Source organism: Protopterus annectens, chromosome 6.part0, assembly GCF_019279795.1.
Source record: "Protopterus annectens isolate FY-2018-M chromosome 6.part0, PAN1.0, whole genome shotgun sequence".
Lineage (NCBI taxonomy): Eukaryota > Metazoa > Chordata > Ceratodontiformes > Protopteridae > Protopterus > Protopterus annectens.
Window position 1 is genome coordinate 1,139,106,018 of NC_056737.1, and position 18,266 is coordinate 1,139,124,283.

Genomic DNA, 18,266 nt, shown 5'->3' on the forward strand with positions numbered 1-18,266 from the left:
TTCTGCTTGTGCTATGTATAGGAGCCTTAACTATGTAGCTCTAAAATACCCCTTCAAATTGGGTAATCCCAATCCACCCTGTTCTACTGGAAGAATCATCTTATCCCACTTGACTCTTGCCGTCTTCCCCTCCCAGAAAGGTCCTTCAGCTCTTTATTAATTGCTATCCACAACTTCTCTGGTTGATAAAAATATGCCCGACCATATCCATATAACAAAGCTTCCATTTTCTCAGTTTTTGTATTATCTTTTGTTTGGTCTCTTCCCACATAATCCTTAGGTGCCACACCAGAATAATTTTTAATCCATACTTCTAAATACTTAATTTTATCATGTCCCCAAAAATATGGATATTGCCGAACTAATTCATGTCTGGGTACATAACTGGCCTAGACTAAGTGCATTCACGGTAACGAAATAAATTCAGTGACACAAATTTAAACTACTCTACAACTACAATCAACGAACAGCCTGTAGCAAAATGATGACATCATTCTGCAAAAATAATTACACTAAACTCTTATTGGCAATTCATTACTTAAGCCACTGGACTCCATTGTTTTAAGCAAAAAATATATATACCTTGTTTTGATACACAAGAGAGAAATAACTTTAACCAAAAACAAGTTTACTTTAGGAAATGAAAAGCAAAGAAAATTATAAGCCAAATGGATCAGAATCATGACTATGAAAAAGTGTTCAGCTAATATACTAGTAAAGTACAGTTGTGTACACTTACCATAAATGTAGATGTTCGAGTGTATTCACTGTTGCAGTCATTACATTTGGGTAATCTGCTGGAAGGTTGCCCTCAGTCGGCCTGAATTCCAGTGTCTTGGGTCGTGTGTCGGTTGCTGTCTTCTCTTCCATGACGTCAGGTCGTCAGGGGTATAAAACATGCAGCCGACGGCATTTTCTTTAGTTTTTCTTGCCCCCGATGTCAGGTGCCCCCAAAAAGGTAGCAATATTATATATATAAATATATATATATATATATATATATATATATATATATATATATATACACACATGCATCAATATAAACTTTACCTTCTTCTACAAGCAAATACACCACATAGGTTGTAGAAGATAGAAGGAAAGATAAACTTTAGAATGTCAGGGGGATGGTGGGAGGGTAACCTGGACTGCAACAGTGAATACACTCGAACATCTACACTTATGGTAAGAGTACACAACTGTACTATGTTCTTCGTGTTTCACTGCTGAAGTCATTACATTTGGGTAGAATCCCAAAGCTATGGTTGGGAAGCTAGAGCTAAACAGCATTGGGTGCGGCTATCAGGCCCTGCAGCACTGCAGTGGCAAAGCCTGCCCTGGACTTAGAGTAGAGAGGCAAATGGTAATGCTTGGTAAAGGTGTGAACAGAACTCCAAGTAGCAGTCTCTAGATTGTCTTTGGTTGGTACTCCTCTGAGAAAGGCTGCTGAAGTAGCTGCAGCTCTGGTGGAATGAGACCCAATGCCCTTGGGCACAGGTTTACCATGGTGTAAGTAGCAGAAACAGATGCAGTGGCTTATCCACTTTGAAATTGTCTGCTTTGAAATAGCCTTTCCTTCTGATCCTGCAGCATATGATACTAGCAATTGCTCAGTTTTTCTTAGAGCTTTAGTCCTGCTCAAGTAGAATCTTAGCTGTCTGTGCACATCCAAGGAATGCCGAATTCTCTCCCCTTTGTTCTGCGGATTTGGATAAAAAGTTGGCAGATGAATTGTTTGGTTAAGAGCCACACTGGAAACCACTTTAGGCATAAAAGTAGGATTTGTCCTCAGAGACACCCTGTCTGGGTAAAATATGATAAAAGGCTTTACAGCCATGAGGGCCTGTAGCTCTGAAACTCCTCTTGCTGACGTAATTGCTAGTAGCAGAGCTGTCTTCCATGATAAGAACTTTATGTCAGCGGTAGCAGCTGGTTCAAATGGAAGCAGGGTGAGCTTTTCCAACAAATAACTGAGGTCCCATGCAGGTAATGGTGATCTTCTAGGAGGCCTTAAATTTTTGGCTCCTCTAAGATACTGCTTTAGTAAAGGATGAGAAAAGATTGGTGGCTCTGTATTGTAATGAGCTAAAATGGCAGAGGCATGGATTTTGATTGATGACAAAGATAGGCCTTTGTCAAGCATCTCAGTTATGTATTGTAATATCTGAGGAATATGTGGTTCTGCTGTTATCAGTTCCTTGTGCTTGATTCCAAGCACAGAATCTCTTCCATTTGTCAGCATAAGATTTTCTAGTACTAGGCCTTCTGGCTTCCAAAATGATATCCATCACAGGTTGACTGAGAGGTGTCGTTTGTATGATTACATGATTAGCCATGCTGTCAGGTTCAGAGTCTGTAGTTGATTGTGCGCAGGATCTGATTGTTTTGCTGGGACAGTAATTGTGGTCTTTGAGGCAAGGTCCAAGCTGGGTATTGAGACAAGTTCCTTAGGATTGGGTACCAGTATTGGCGGGGTTAGTCCGGGGCAATTAATATCATCTTTGGCTTCTCTTGTCTGACTTTTAGGAGGACCTTAGGTAGAAGAGGCAGAGGAGGAAAGGCGTAAACTGATAGTTTTTTTCCAACTGAAGGATAGGGCGTCCACTTTCCATGCTTGTCTGTGAAAAGTCCTTGTGTAGAATCTTTTCAATTGATCATTTTGAGGAGAGGCAAATAGATCTATGTCTGGGCTCCCCCATTTCTCTGTTATCATGCTGAAGACTTGTGGATTTAGTTTCCACTCATGAGGATCCATAAGGTTTCTGCTTAAATCGTCTGCCAGTGTGTTTTGCTTTCCTGGCAGGAATTGAGCGTGAAGATGTATTTGGTAGGTCAAAGCTGTGTCCCACAGTGCCATGGCTAATCTGCAAAGGAGGTATGAGTGTGTGCCCCCTTGCTTGTTTATATACCACATGACTGTGGTGCTGTCCGTCTATCAGTAGTGGCCCTGGATGAAGTAAGTCCTTGAAGGCTGTTAGGGCATTTTGAACAGCTAACATCTCTTTCTGGTTGATATGTAGATGCATTTGTTGTGGTGCCCATATGCCCTGAATGCATCTTCCTGCCATGTGGGCCCCCCAAACATAATCTGATGCGTCTGTTGTTAAGGTTTGGCTGGCTGGGGGTAGAGTGAAGGGCTGTCCCATGTTTTGGTGACAGGCCTTTGCCCACCATAGAAACTCCTGTTGCAGGCAGGGAATGAGAGGAATCACTGTTTCAAGACTGTGTGAATGTTGACTCCATAAACTTTCTAGGTACCATTGAAGTTTCCTCATATGCAGTCTTGCATATGGAATTAGTAGGATGCAGGATGCCATGAAGCCCAGAGCCTGCAGAATTTGTCTTGCAGAAGACTGGGTTTTTGTTGCCATCAGTTTGAAGTAAGTAGTCAGTTGCCTTTGTTTGTCTGGCGTGAGGCAAGCCATCTGGGCAGTTGTATTCAAGCTTGCACCCAGGAATGTTATCTTTTGAGAGGGTACCAGTTGTGATTTCTTTTCGTTTATTGTGTACCCTAGGCATGTTAGAAGCCTTTTCACAAACGCCAGGTGTCGAAGAAGAGTGTCCTTGTTCTCTGCTTGAATGAGACAGTCGTCCAAGTAAGGATATATTTGTATACTTCTTTCTCTGCAAAATGCAATTACTGGTGCCAGGCACTTTGTAAAGACCCTGGGTGCAGTAGATAAGCCAAAGTGCAGTGCAGAGAATTGGTAATGCATTAAGCCAGCCTTGAATCTGAGGTATCTTCTGCACGACTTGTCTTATTGGGACATGCAGGTATGCCTCTTTTAGGTCTAAAGTCACCAGCCAAGCATTCTTGCCCACAGCATGGGCAGAAGCTGCTGCAAGGTCAGCATTTTGAATTTTGGAATGTCCAGGTATGTGTTCAAAATTGATTAAATCCAGTATTGGCCGCCAGGTCTTGTCCTTTCTGGGTGCCAAGAACAGTCGAGTAAAAACCTTGTCCTGGTACTGTCTGAATGGCCCCCATATCCATGAGGGACGTAACCTGTTTCTGTGCCTCTGCCCATTGATTTTTTGGCAGATCTGGCCAACCATTTGCCATTGGCAGCATGTGAAAATGGAATCTGTATCCCTGTGATACGATGTTTAGTATCCACTTGTCCTGGGTTATTAACTGCCAATTTTCAGCAAAAAGTGCTAATTTTCCCCCATGGGTGCTGCCAAAAGATAAGTGCTTGGTGTAGGCAGAGGGAAGTCATTGGGATTGCTTTCTGTAGGTTTGCGTCTTATCTCCCCCAGATTTGGAGGTCTTTGCGCCCCATTGCTTTGACCTGTTTGAGTCTTGCACCTGGTATCTGGAACCCTTAGGGTGTCTGGATTTGCCCCTTTGAGCTCTGTCTGACACCAGAAAGGACCAATTTTTTGTAGGCCAGGGTCTACTGAATCTTGGTGGCTGCACTTGTAAGAAGTCTTTAACAGTTTGCATAGATTTAGCTTTGTCTTCCATTTTCTTTAAAACCTCTTCTGCCTTAATACCAAACAGAGAATCATACTGTAAAGGTGCATCTAGCAATTTAGCTTTAACATGATCAGGCAAATTTTGTTCCTTTAACCAGTCATGCCTCCTAATCACAGATCCAGTAACTGCGGCCCTGCAGGAGGCCTCTAAAGAATCAAAACCACATTGCAAAGTATACTTTCCAACTTGTTAAGCTGCATGCAATAATTCCTGCAATTCTTTATTTTCTGCACATTCTGAAATCAATATAATTTCTGTTTCAGTTATCCCATAACATGTTGTTGGTACTTAAGCATATGAAATTGATAGTTTAAGGCCCAGATTGCCAAGGTTGCAGATGTATAAACCTTTTTTCCCCATCTGTCCAGTGCCCTTGAATCTCTGTCAGAGGGGGTAGGATTTTTTGCTGTTAAAGCCTTAACTCCCTTTGGACGCTGTGAAAGAGTTTCAGGATCAGCAGCAGGGTTTCTAAATAAAAATTTATGTGAGTCAGGGACCCTGTGATATCTGTCAGGCTTACTGGGAGCCGGAGGTAAGGAGTCAGGGGTCAAGCTTGACTCCGAAAACACATCATCCACAATGTCTAAAACAGGGGGAATGGCTAAAGGCTTGTGCTGAGGGAGAAGAAGGAAATCCCTCAGCCTCTTTTTTGATTCTGAGAAGTCTTGACTCTCCCAGTAAAAATGCTCCCTCAAAGTATGCAAGGTTTCTCCAAATTAATAATCCTCAGGAGGAGATGCAGATGGAATAGACTCCTCAGCATCAGAATCCTCATGGGGAGGTACAGATAATTCCTGATCAGAAGAGGAATCCGAATAAACAGAAACCTGATCTGAAGATTCATAGTCAGTGTCTTGCCTAGGCCTCTTATCTGGAGGGGGGGTGGGTACCCCTGATCAAGGTAATAAGGTCTTCAGCCATTTTGATCATCTGATTTTTAGGCATGGAGACCTGTGCACATGGCTCAAGCATCAGTTTTTTTAGTTTTAGAAGTTGTTTTTGTCTTTGGTTTTGCAGCTGTCGTCGGTTTGATATACAAATGTTGAGGTCTGAAAACACCCTCAGAAGCCGGTGCCTGCTCAGTGGCTCCGGACCCATCTGAGGGAGATACATCCGTCGGTCCAATACCTTGAGTATCTTGCGGCATGCCGGACTCCACATTGGTGTCGGTAGAGGCCTGCGACTCGAAGGTAGCAGGTATCAGGGGCTGCGAAAGCACCTCACTGAGTACCAGCGAAATGGCAACTGGCTTAGGAGAAGCTTCGTCGTCGGTTTATGATCTCGACTGGCTTTCTCTGTCCTTTTCTTTGCATTTTTTATGTACTCCGGTAGTCGGATTGCTAAACGACGACATTTCTGGGTAATTAAATCTGTTTCCAAAATACTTTGCAAAAATATACTGACGCTTAATAGTGTGTTAGTTAAATCTAGCACAAAACCGACAGCCAGGCACGTTGTGATCAGGGCCTAGGCAAGGAATACAGTATAAATGGAAATCCTTATGAGGTATTTGCTTCCCACAAGTAATACAATTATTAACTTTTTCTGACATCGGTAAAAAGCAAGAAAAAAAAGTTTCCCCAACAGGGTACTTAGCTTTAGTGAAGACTTCGGTTCTGAAACTCAAACTCAAATATTTTAGTAGTCGGCCGACAGGCACTTGCGAAATGCTTCTGCTTTGGGCACCGCGCGGCAAGAAAGACTAAAGAAAATGGCGTTGGCTGCATGTTTTATACCCCTCACGACCTGACGTCATGGAAGAGAAGAGAGCAACCGACGCAGGACCCAAGACTTTGGAATTCAGGCCGACTGAGGGCAACCTGCCAGCAGATTACCCAAATGTAATGACTGCAACAGTGAAACACGAAGAACATCTGTAATGCTTCCAATGTCTCCAATGTGTTCCAAGATTTGTTTTCTGATTGTCCTTAAAGTTTGCCCAGCATAATATTTATCATATAAACATTTAATGACGTAGACCACACCCTCATGATAGTTACAACTGATGCTTTAATTTTATTACCATTAATATTAAAAGGAACCAACCTCTTTTGCCCCATTTTGTACATGTGGTTGGTGTGTCACACCAAAAGTAACCATCACCTAAACAGGTTCATAGGTAGAGCCAATGGTCAAACCGCTGGATGGCTAGTGCTAACATAGATTGACTTTAAAACATTTCATCGAAAACCCAATCGCAGCAAACTGAAACAATCTCTACCTGCTTAAAAGAAAAACATTCCAGGCTAGTGGAATGTGCCAGAATGGACCAAACAGTGAGACAGTATTATGATACGTTATCTTTAGGAAAACTTTCTAATATATCTGCCAGAACATTACCAATATGTAGGACATGCCAATTCACGTTCTAACTAAACTCCTAAATACAAACTGGTATGCAGTGAACAGCTGATTTACTTTATTTCTGGATCAGACATGCAGTAAGTAGAAGGAATGCAGATGGCATATGAAGCCATCTGCACCACTGCAGCCAGCTGCAGGTGGCACAGTGGTTAATGTTGTAACATCACAGCAAGAGGTTCTCTGGTTCGATTCTTGGCTGGGGTGCCATCTGCATCTTGCCATGAAGCCGTCTGCACTACTGCAGCCATCTGTGAGTGGCGCAGTGGTTAATGTTGTCGCATCACAGCAAGAGGTTCTCTGATTAGATTCTTGGCTGGGGTGCCTTTTGTGGAGTCTGCATGCCCTCCCTGCATTCATGTTGAGTTCCTCCAGGTATTCTGGTTTCCTTCCAGTTTTCAAAGACATGCATCTGGAGCATTTCTCTCCAGGCCTCCACTGAAAATAGTCTCTGTCCTAGTCAGACTCTCCTGGTCAACAAATTAAATAATGTGGAATATAGTACAGTTATAAAACAATCCATCAGTTATGCTGTTCTGAGACAGATGACATGCAATGAAATATTTTCTTATCTCCCAGCATGACAGTTACTAATAAAACATTAAAGCAAGAAGTTTTATTAGCAAATGCAAAAAAAGTGTAGACTTACCTTTCACCTTTTCCTTTTGTAATGTTCACCAATTTGTCTATTCCCCCAGTGTCTGCCAGAGCTTTGGCATTTTCCATGTTTTTGCTGGTGACTTCATGCAATGCACAACAGATTGCTGCTACAGTTTCATCAGATAACACATTTGGGCCATTACCACCAGGAAGACGATTGATCAGGTCCCGCATAGCATATTTACCTTAAAAAGCAAATGTGTCAAAGTCAGTTTAAACAAACTTATGTCTTTAACAAATTATTTTATTTTAAATGGATCACAATATGAGGGTTATAAAGAAGACCCCACATAAACTGTACTGCCCTAGAAACAGCCTACGATGAGAGAAGAGGAGGGTTCCACCCTAGAAAAAGTAAGAACAGCACTAAGGAAAATGAAGTCAGGGAAAGCATCAGGCTCAGATGAGGTCACAGCAGATATGACAAAGATGCTGGGTGAGATAGGGGAGAAATAGCTCCTCAGGGTACTAATAGCAGCGTGAAGAGAAAGGCATATCCCAGATGACTGAAGAATAAGCATACCCGTGCCAGTCTACAAGAACAAAGGAGACATCCACAACTGTGGGCAGTACAGAGGCATCCAACTCCTATCACATTGCATGAAAGTTCTGGAGAGGGTGATTGATAAAAGGATACTCAGAGTAGTAGAATGTAAGATGGGAGATCAGCAGTTCGGATTCAGATCAGAATACAGCACAATTGACCCAATGTTTGCAGTGAGACAGATGCTTCAGAAGAAGCTAGAAGCTAGAGATGAGGAGAGTCCAACTGGGCTGACAGACATCGTATAGCTTTCGGAATATGTGTCTCAGGCTGGTATGAGCCTAGCACTTAGCAGTATTTTACCTTCTCCAAGGATGATGCCACAATACGAACAAAAGATGATTGACCAATAAATGGATTAGTTTCTGGTGTCATTCTAAGAGGGTGCAATATTTGTCAACATGGAAGGAGATGGTCAACAGACCACATTGCTTTGCCAGGGATGGTCTGCACCTCTCCTCTCCTCTCTAGGTTTTCGAAATTAGCTAAAACATTGTCTTTCCCCATAGTGCCTTTTTTAGGCAATGCCAAACTAAAAGTACTTCTGACATAGCAAATCAAAACCAAGAAAATCTAAAGGTATTACTGCTCAGTCCTAGGAGCCTAAACAAAAAACTCCATTCCCTGGAAGCTGTCTCTACCCTTGAGAATGCTGATGTCTGTGCGGTCTCAGAGACATGGTTTAAAGCCGCAGACAGCACAACAGTGTAGAGTTATAATGCTTTCCACACAATTAGACCAGCTACTTCACAGACAGGGACTAAAGGTGGTATCTCTATTTACATAAAAAATAAATAAACTTCAAGGCCGGTCAAACAGGACAATGCACTTGAGATACTCCATGTTCAAATCACCAGAGGTAAAATCTAATACCACTTCCTTGCAAGCTATAGGTCCCCCCTCTATGACCCAGGAAACCCATACCATGTATTTAAACACTAACCATCCAACACAATACCATATTCATGGGTGACTAACTACCCCACTATTAACTGGGAATCCTATACAACATCAAACATACATGCACAGAGATTCCTGGATTTTGTAAACACAAACTCCCTGGAACAGATAGTCAATACACCAACCAGGGGTGCAACCATACTGTATCTGGTCCTCACTAACATGGGAGAGTGCTGCACACCCCCTACTGTAATGCCTCTCCTGGTAAGGTCAGACCACAAAATGCTCTACTTTGAAGTAAAAAATAAAACCTGGACCCCCAGCTAAACCAGGAATATTCAGGAACTATTCTAAAGCTAACCTCCTGTTATTAAGTGAGAACCTGGCAAAATTTCAAGCCCCTATAAACCCTGAGAACACTTCTGCCTATGCAGAACTGTTCACAGAAACCCTGTACAAGCATGTTAATAGCTGTATAGAGGCAGGTGTACCCACCAGGAAGTAGTACCAAACTAACTCAAAAAAACAAGCTACCCGGGTGGAATCACAAAATCAATTGGATGTATAACAGAAGGAAGAAAATCATGGCAAAAATTAGGAGGTGCAGCACTCAGCAGGATAAAAGCACTCTAATTAAACTAAACAAACAACTCAGAGGACAAATAAAGTCAACCAAAGCCAAATTTGAGGTACGTTTGGCCTCCCAGGCCAAGGACAACCACAAAGCATTTTTCAGCTATGTCCGCAACCTCAAAGGCAATACACAATTGTGTGTAGAGCTCATTGTAAATGGAGCCAGCTATACTGAGCCAGAAGATATAGCAAAACCTCCCAGCTGATAAATTCAGTTCCAACTTTACTCCTCTCTCCCCCTCAGCCTTCTGTCAGGAAGTATCATCAAATATAACTCCCCCTACTATCACTAGGGAACAGGTCCTTAATGCTCTCTCCAAGACCAAAAACACTGCATCAATGGGCCCAGACAATATCCCATGATGCCGTCTAAATAGCATGAAACATGACCTATCAGGGCCTCTGGAATTACTATTTAACTGTAGCCTGCAAAAATGGCTTTGTGCCTCATGAATGGAGACAGGCAACAGTTATGCCTCTGCACAAAGGTGGGCCATCTACATACACTGGAAACAACAGACCCATAAGTCTCACTAGTCTTATATGTAAAGCCATGGAAAGAATGATCATGGAGTTCATCAACAGCGATATAGTATACCTCCAGACACTGGACCCAGCCAACTCTGGTTTCGTAAAGGGCAGATTATGCCTACTCAACCTGGTAAACTTCTTTGAGAAGGTCACTAAAGCAATGGATGAGGGCAAAATTGTTTACACTGCCTACATTGACCTGGTCAATGCAAATGACACAACACCCCAATCGGGCATTGTTGACAAACTCAAGAGGTTAGGTACAAACCTGTATGTTACGCAGTGCATAGCCAAAGGGCTCAAAGGCAGGACCAAGGAAGTTAGAATAGGGAAGTCCATCTCTACAAAGGGCCATTCACAAGTAGAGTCCCCTCAGGGATCAGTCCTTGGGCTGCTCCTTTTTGGCATTTACTTCTCAGAAGTCATGGCCAAGGTCAGTGGTCTCTGGCTGACTAAATTTAGAAAGGGTTGTAAATTAGGAGCTGTCATTGAATCTCACACCAACACAAATGTTCTCTAGGAGGGGCTGACACAGATAAACAACTGGTGTCAGAATCATGGACTAAAACTAAATGTTAAGAAATACATAAAAATCTCTTTTTGGAAGTCATCCATTCCTGATAACCATCAAATTGACAACACACCCCTTAGAGTTAACTCAGCAGTCTGAGACTTAGGGACACACACAGTAATCTAGCCTTTGATCATCATTTGTCTACAGTGGTGAGAAAATCATTCTATGTTGCACAACTTATAAACAAAGGTATCGCACCTAAGTCCAAGGAAGTCATTGTTCCACTGTATTCAGCATTTATCAGACCTATTGAGTACAATGTCCCCTCTTTGGTATGTGCCTAACCAGGCATATCCAACTAGTCGAACATCCACAGATGTTCCTCACTAAAAGAATACAGGGCATAAGTAATATGTCCTATGCAGACCGCCCCTCAAGGCCCTATCCCTGTATTCTGTCTCCTACAGGCTTTTGAGGGGAGATCTATGCCTGGCATACAAAGCATTGTCAGACCCCACTCTGATGGATCTCCTGCATATCCACAAAACAAACAGTACCAGAATTACCCATTCTAAAGGCTTAAACCTTGCCTGTGATATAAACAGGACCTGCTGGAGAGATAGGTATGTATCCCAGAGACTACCCCAACAGGCTTCCCATCCATGTGAAGCAGAGTTCCTCCGTAATCCAATTCAAGTGCAACTTGGACAATTGGATGGGAAACCGGAAATACATCCCTGGTTTGGCATCTACGTCTCTTATGCAAACATGTAACTTGTAAATGGTTCATCTCCCAGGCCCATGCTTACACTTATCAAGGGTATCAGACCTCATCAGATATTTGAAATGCATGGCTAGGCTTAAAAAGGCCCTTGTGGTCATTAGCCTAGTAAACACTTATGAACCTAGACTTGTAGAAAGCATATGACAAGGTCCCATGAAAGCTGATCTGGGCAGTACTGCAGTGGTTTGAAATCCCAGAAACATTGGTTGAATTAGTGTAGGCTATGTACAAAGACCCAGTGACTCAAGTACAAACAGTGTTTGGCCTCACAGAGGGGTTCCCAGTGGGAGTGGGTGTACACCAGGGTTCAACTCTGAGCCCACTGCTGTTCATACTGGTGATGGACTACATTACCAAACAGATCTGAGGGGATAGATCAACAAAGTTGCTGTATGCAGATGATGTGGCACTACAGGCAGACTCTGAGCTAGAACTTCAGCCAAGGATAGGAAAATTGAATGCAAAACTGAAGTCACATGGGATGAAACTAAGCACAGATAAGACGGTAATGGCAGCAAAGTGGGGAAATCAGAATTTGAAAAAAGAAATAGATGGGAAGACATTTAACAGGTAAACACCTTCAAGTATCTGGGAGAGGTGGTTGAGGAGAAGGGAAGTCTGAATGAAGAGGTCAAAGCTAGAATCAGAGGGGCTGCAGCCAACTGCCAGAGAATGTCAGGTATAGGCTATGACACAAGAATGCCAAGGAAACTGAAAAGTAAGCTGTACAAGACAGTAGTATGACCAGTACTACTGTATGGTACAGAAACCTGTGCAGTAAAGGCAGAACAGTTGAAGAAACTAGAGGTGAAGGAAATTAAGTGCCTGAGAAGGGTGGCATGATGCACACTGTGGGAAAGACGAAGAAATGAGGACATAAGAGCAGTAGCCAAAGTAGCACCAATTGCAGTGATTTGGACACATGCAGAAAAGCAGAAGACAATCAGATGAAGATGATTTGGGACAGAAGGAATAAGGTAAGAGGAAGTGAGGACATCCAGCAAAGAGGTGGATGGATTGTGTGAAAGAAGATCTGCGACAGTCAGTGTTGAAGATGGCAGGAGTGTGGCACCAAATCGAGAGAGCTGGCGACAGCTAACATGATACCCTGACCCCACGTAGAAAGAGATGGGAAAAAGGGGTCTGATGATGATGGTGAATAGGAGGGTTATGTAATGACAATGGACTTCACAAATGAAGGCTAATAAAGAAAGGAAAACTCTCACACTCTAACTTTAACAAGGTACACAAATGTTGCAAAGCATTCATTATTTCATTCTCTAGCTAAAATATTTTCTGGAATGCTTCATTTATATAACTTGCAACATAAAAAGAGCTATCAGTGATGTTTTTATCTAGAAAATAAGAACTTGCCTATCCTTGGGGATTTTGTAAAGAACAGGCTTGAAAGATAAGACAAAATGATGAAAGCCATGAAAAATGCTAAGTTTCTTACATCTGCAAAGATATTAGCTGTTTTTTTTTTCCATAAGGAAATACTCTCAGAAAGAGACCAGAAGTATGCAGCTGAAGGCAAATTGCCAGGGAAATTCTGTATATTCTGCACTGAGTGAAATTTATAAATATTCATCCATGCATCTGAAAAGTTATCCATCTTTTACTTCTCATTGCCGACTACTTTTACATGGAGATGAGCTGTCTGCAGGTGCAAGCAATTAATCTTGAGAGTTCTGAGCATTCTTTGTTGAGAGAAATACAAAATTTAAAGGTACAGTGGCAAGTCGTTCAGTGAAAAATAAAGTTTGAAATTGTGGGAAGTGAATAAGGGATATTAGCCTCCTCAGCAGTCTTAATACTTTAATGCATTTACTAGAATAGTGCACAATTTAATTTTATTTAAAGGTAGCCAAATGCACCTTTTCTTTGGGCTAAAAGTTAAAGCTGTTTTTCACATATGTAAGGAGAACAGAGATAAAGGAATAGAAAGCAATCATGCATTTGGAAACACAGGATATAACATGCACTTTAGCATGGGTAACCTTCATTTTAAATTAGGTTATGCCTGTGGGTAACTGTGGATTTGGGGGAACTGTTCCCATTTAGATGGTTACTGTGGGTGCAACTGTGGATTTGGGGGAACTGTTCCCATTTAGATGGTTAAACTTCTTTTGTTGAATAAGTACATAGTTTTAGTATATTTGTCCTAAGTTAATAATGGATTATTGTGTTCTAAAATGTATTTAGTTTTTTGGGGGGGATTTTCATTACAGCAAAAAGTCTTGAATATGTCATGGGTTCAAATGGAGATGAAAAAGCCAACTGTATAAAAGACAAGCCTGTCAAACATTAATGTCTGCGTGTACGACAAAAGGTAGAAATACACATTCAAAAAAAATGTCATGTACAATTTGTGGAAACAATAGTTTTCTTTTTTATCATAATGGCTACTCTAGCCACATTATGTTGGAATGTAAATAGCTTTACAGGTATAGACAAAAAGAAAAGTATACAGAATCATATTAAGAAATGCAGAGTGCAAACAGACATGCTGCAGGAGAACCATTTGGAAAGAAATGAGCATGTGAATTTGACAAAGAAAGGATTTCTGGATAGATACTCAGCAGAATATCAGGGACAAAGGAAAAAGGAGTAATAATCCTGATTGCTAGAGGGACTCCAACAGTAACAGAAGAGGAAAAAAGTCAATAATGGTAGATTACTGCTAACAGATTAATGCTGGCAGTAAGGGGCTATTAGCAAAGGAGGAGGATTATGCTGCCATGTATTTATATTCTACCCAAAACTAATATTATGGAGCTTAAGAAAAGAAAATGCTGGGAGAAATAATTGGCTTTCAGCAGTGAATATTACTTATAGGTGGGGATTGGAACATGAATTGCAATACTGAGGATGTGTCAAGGAAATCTAGAAGGGAAAGATATAACAAGAGGTTAGGCTTCTGGAGAAATTTATAAAATTAATTGGTATGGAAGGCATGAATTCAGTAGCAGGAACATGGAACAAATTTACATATTATTCCCCGAGGTACAATAACTGGGACAGATGGATGGATAGAAACTATTTCACCGGAATGCGTACATCTGACTGAAAGCTTTGGCATACATCCAATAACTATTTCAGATTATGCATAATAAACACTAGGCTAAAAATGCAGAATAATGAAGTAAAGATGAGACATTGGCCCTTTTCCACTTATCTATTAAAAATAGAAGACTGTAATGAAATGATTTGAGAGTCAAGGAAGACAGACATTTCTTCAAAAGCAACAGTTGGTGAGCAGGATAAAGTAAAAATTGAGTTTAAAAAGAAGGTAAAAATAAAACAGAAAAAGATATGGTTAAGAAGTAATCAGACTTATTTAGAGGAGTTGACAAAAGTTAGAATACTGTAGAATAAAGGGAATCTCAATGAACAAGAAGTAGAGCAAATGATGAGTGCTAAAGTGAAAACAAGGGAGTATTTACATAATATGCACGAGTTCAGAAAGTCTGCTGTTAAGCAACTACGTTTTAATTACAACTGTAGAGCAGAAAACCTTTTAGCACAATGACTTAAGCAACAGACAGTAGAAATAGCTGTCACCAAGGTTAGTAAATCTATGTTGAAAAATAGCCAGAGATCCTATAGAGGTATTAGAGAACAGCACAGTGGTGCAGTGGCAGCATTGTCGCCTCACATCAAGAGGTTCTCTGGTTTGATTCTTGACTGGGGTGCCTTCTGTGTGGAGTCTGCATGTCCTCCCTGCATTTGTGTGGATTTCCTCCTGGTGCTCCGGTTTCCTCCCACATTACAAAGACATTCTCTGGGTGCTCCGGTTTACCCCACGTTACAAAGACATACATCTGGAATGTTTCTCCCCGGCCCTCCACTGAAAATTGGCTTTGTTCCAAGTCAGACTTCCCCAGCTAACAAATGTTAAATAAATAATAAATGTAAGAAAGTCTATGAAGTCACAAAGCAGAGGAATGTGGAAACCAAGAAAGAGCACAAACGGAAATCCTTATGACAGTAGGCTTAATTAAGACAAGATCAGAAGAAGATGAGGGTCAACAACTAATAGTTAAGACAGGAGAAGATGAAACAAAAATGGTGACGTATAAAGAAACGTCATTAGGAATAGATGGTATTCCTGTGGAAGTCTGGAAATTAGGAGGGAAGAAAGTGTAGAAGATCTGGAAGATTTTGTTTAATAGTATTAGTACAGTAATCACCAGCTTCTTGAAAGAAAGATGTGGTGCCTTTATTACCCAAAAAAGGTAGACACACATCAGACCCAGCTTCATATAGATGCATTTTAATTTTTAACCATGATTACAAAGTGATCATGTATATACATAATGTAGCAATGGGGTTTTGTAGAGGGAGGCAAATATTTGATAACATTAATAGAAAAATAATGATTTAGAAGGGAGCATAATGCAAGAAAACTTCTGTTGTTGACGGGTCTTGATGCAGAGAAAGCATTTGACAGAGTAAACTGGGACTTTATTAGTAAGAGAATGGAAGCACTAATTTTGAGGATTTATGAATTATCTGAAGCAAAAATTAAAGTGAGAGGGTTCCTCTCTGACAGATTGTGTTTGATCAGAGAAATCAGGCAGGGGAGTTCTCTTTCTTGTTTGTTAGCTGCTTTATATTTAGAGCCATTGGCTAAGCAAATAATGGACTCAGATATTAAATGATACAACTGGTATGGTAATCAAGAAAAGGTAGCATTATTTACAGACATTTTATATTTGATAAATCCAGAAAAGGACATCTTAGTGTTGTAGAACATTATGAGGCAGTTTCAAGTTCTTCTGGGATATAAAATTAATGAATATAAAAAAAAGGCTATACCCATAAATTATGTAGCCACTCACTAATTGATTTAGCAAAACCTGTATTTATAAGGATATGACAAGATGAAGAATTTAAAAACCATAGATTAAAAATGTTCTGTTATTTGGCAGCTAAAGATATGTGAAAAAAAAATAAAAACATAATACAAAACTGAGAAACTGGAAGCTCATGTTTAAGGGCACCGATAGTAATATACAAGCAAGTAAAAAGTACAGTTTTGTACCTACCATAAAGGTAGATGTTCGAGTGTATTCACTGCTGCAGTCATTACGCTTGGGTTATCCTACCGTCAGGCAGTCCCGCAGTCGGCCAGAGTTCCAAAGTCTTGGTCCGGCGTCGGTTGCTGTCACTTCTTCCCTGACGTCAGTGCGCCAGGGATATAGAAGATGCAGCCGATGCCATTTTCTTCAGTTTTTCTTGCCCCAGATGTCAGGTGCCCCCAAATAGGTAGGCAACATATATTGCTAATGAAATATACATAAAAAATGAAAACAATACCTTCAGTTACAAGCAAATACACCACATAGGTTGTATAGGGTAGAAAGGTATAGATAAGTCCCAGCTAAGAAGAGGGGATGGAGGGAGGGTAACCTGGACTGCAGCAGTGAATACACTCGAACATCTACATTTATGGTAGGTACAAAACTGTACTATGTTCATCGTGTTTCACTGCTGCAGTCATTACACTTGGGTTGAATCCCAAAGCTGAGGTAGGGTGGCTGGGTCTATAAAGTATTCGGGGTGGCTATGAGGCCCTGCAGAACTGCAGTGGCAAAGCCAGCTCTGGATTTAGAGTAAAGAGGCAAGTGGTAATGATTGGTAAATGTGTGCACTGAACTCCAAGTTGCAGCTTCCAAAATGTCCTTGGTAGGTACTCCTCTAAGGTAGGCAGTTGAAGTGGCTGTTGCCTTGGTGGAATGTGACCTAATGTTGCTAGGTACAGTTTTTCCATGCTGTATGTAGCAGAAACAGATACAGTGGCCTATCCACTTTGAAATGGTCTGTTTCAAAATAGCCTTTCCCTGTGATCCTGCAGCATATGCTACAAACAATTGCTCAGTTTTCCTGAAAGCTTTTGTATTGTCCAAGTAGAAGCGTAACTGCCTGTGTATGTCCAATGAGTGCTTTAGTCTTTTCACTTTATTCTGGGGATTTGGATAAAATGTTGGCAAGTGAATAGTTTGGTTAAGAGCCACACTGGATACCACCTTTGGCATAAATGTAGGGTTTGTTCTTAAGGAAACCCTGTCCTGATGAAAAATGATGAAAGGTTCCACTGCCATTAGTGCCTGTAACTCTGAGACTCTTTGTGCTGAGGTTATTGCCAGAAGCAGAGCAGTTTTCCATGACACATATTTTAATTCTGCTGAATTGGATGGCTCAAAAGAAGGTAAAGTTAGTTTTTCCAAGACAAAGTTGAGGTCCCAAGTTGGTGTTGGTGCTTTCCGGGGCGGTCTTATGTTTTTATCCCCTCTGAGGTACTGTCTTAATAATGGATGAGAGAAAATAGGAGGATCCATGTTGTAATGGAGCTGAGATGGTAGAGGCGTGGATCTTAATGGATGAAAAGGATAGGCCTTTGTTCAGCATCTCAGTTAAGTATTGTAATATCTGAGGAATATTTGGAACAAGAGGGTCAAAGCTTTGAGCCTGGTTCCAGGCGCAGAATCTCTTCCACTTTTCTGAATAGGATTTCCTGGTGCTGGGCCTCCTGGCCTCCAAAATGACATCCATAATAGCTTTAGAGAGAGGTGTTGGCTGTTTGACAAAGTAATCTGCCATGCAGCCAGGTTTAAGGTTTTGAGCTGGCTGTGCAGGATCTGACTGTTTTGTTGAGTCAGATGAGGAATTTGAGGTAAAATCCATGCTGGGTCTTGAGCCAAGTTCTTTAAGATTGGGTACCAGTGCTGGCGTGGCCAGTCTGGGGCAATCAGGATAATTTTGGCCTTTCTTGTCTGGCTTTTAGGAGTACCTTTGAAAGGAGAGGCAGTGGTGGGAAGGCATAAACTTTTAGGACTTTCCAGCTGAACGAGAGAGC

At 41.2% G+C, this 18,266-nt stretch overlaps 1 protein-coding gene across 10 annotated transcripts in view; it reads right to left on the bottom strand.

Annotated features, from left to right (window-relative positions):
- The window catches only part of PKP4 (plakophilin 4), a 3,210,231-nt gene that overhangs the window by 175,246 nt on the left and 3,016,719 nt on the right, over positions 1 to 18,266 (bottom strand). For all 10 annotated transcript variants that reach the window (XM_044074755.1, XM_044074756.1, XM_044074758.1 and 7 more), the window contains one exon: positions 7,488 to 7,683. In XM_044074755.1, the coding sequence (XP_043930690.1) occupies positions 7,488 to 7,683 (196 nt within the window). The remainder of the gene's footprint in view (positions 1 to 7,487; positions 7,684 to 18,266) is intronic.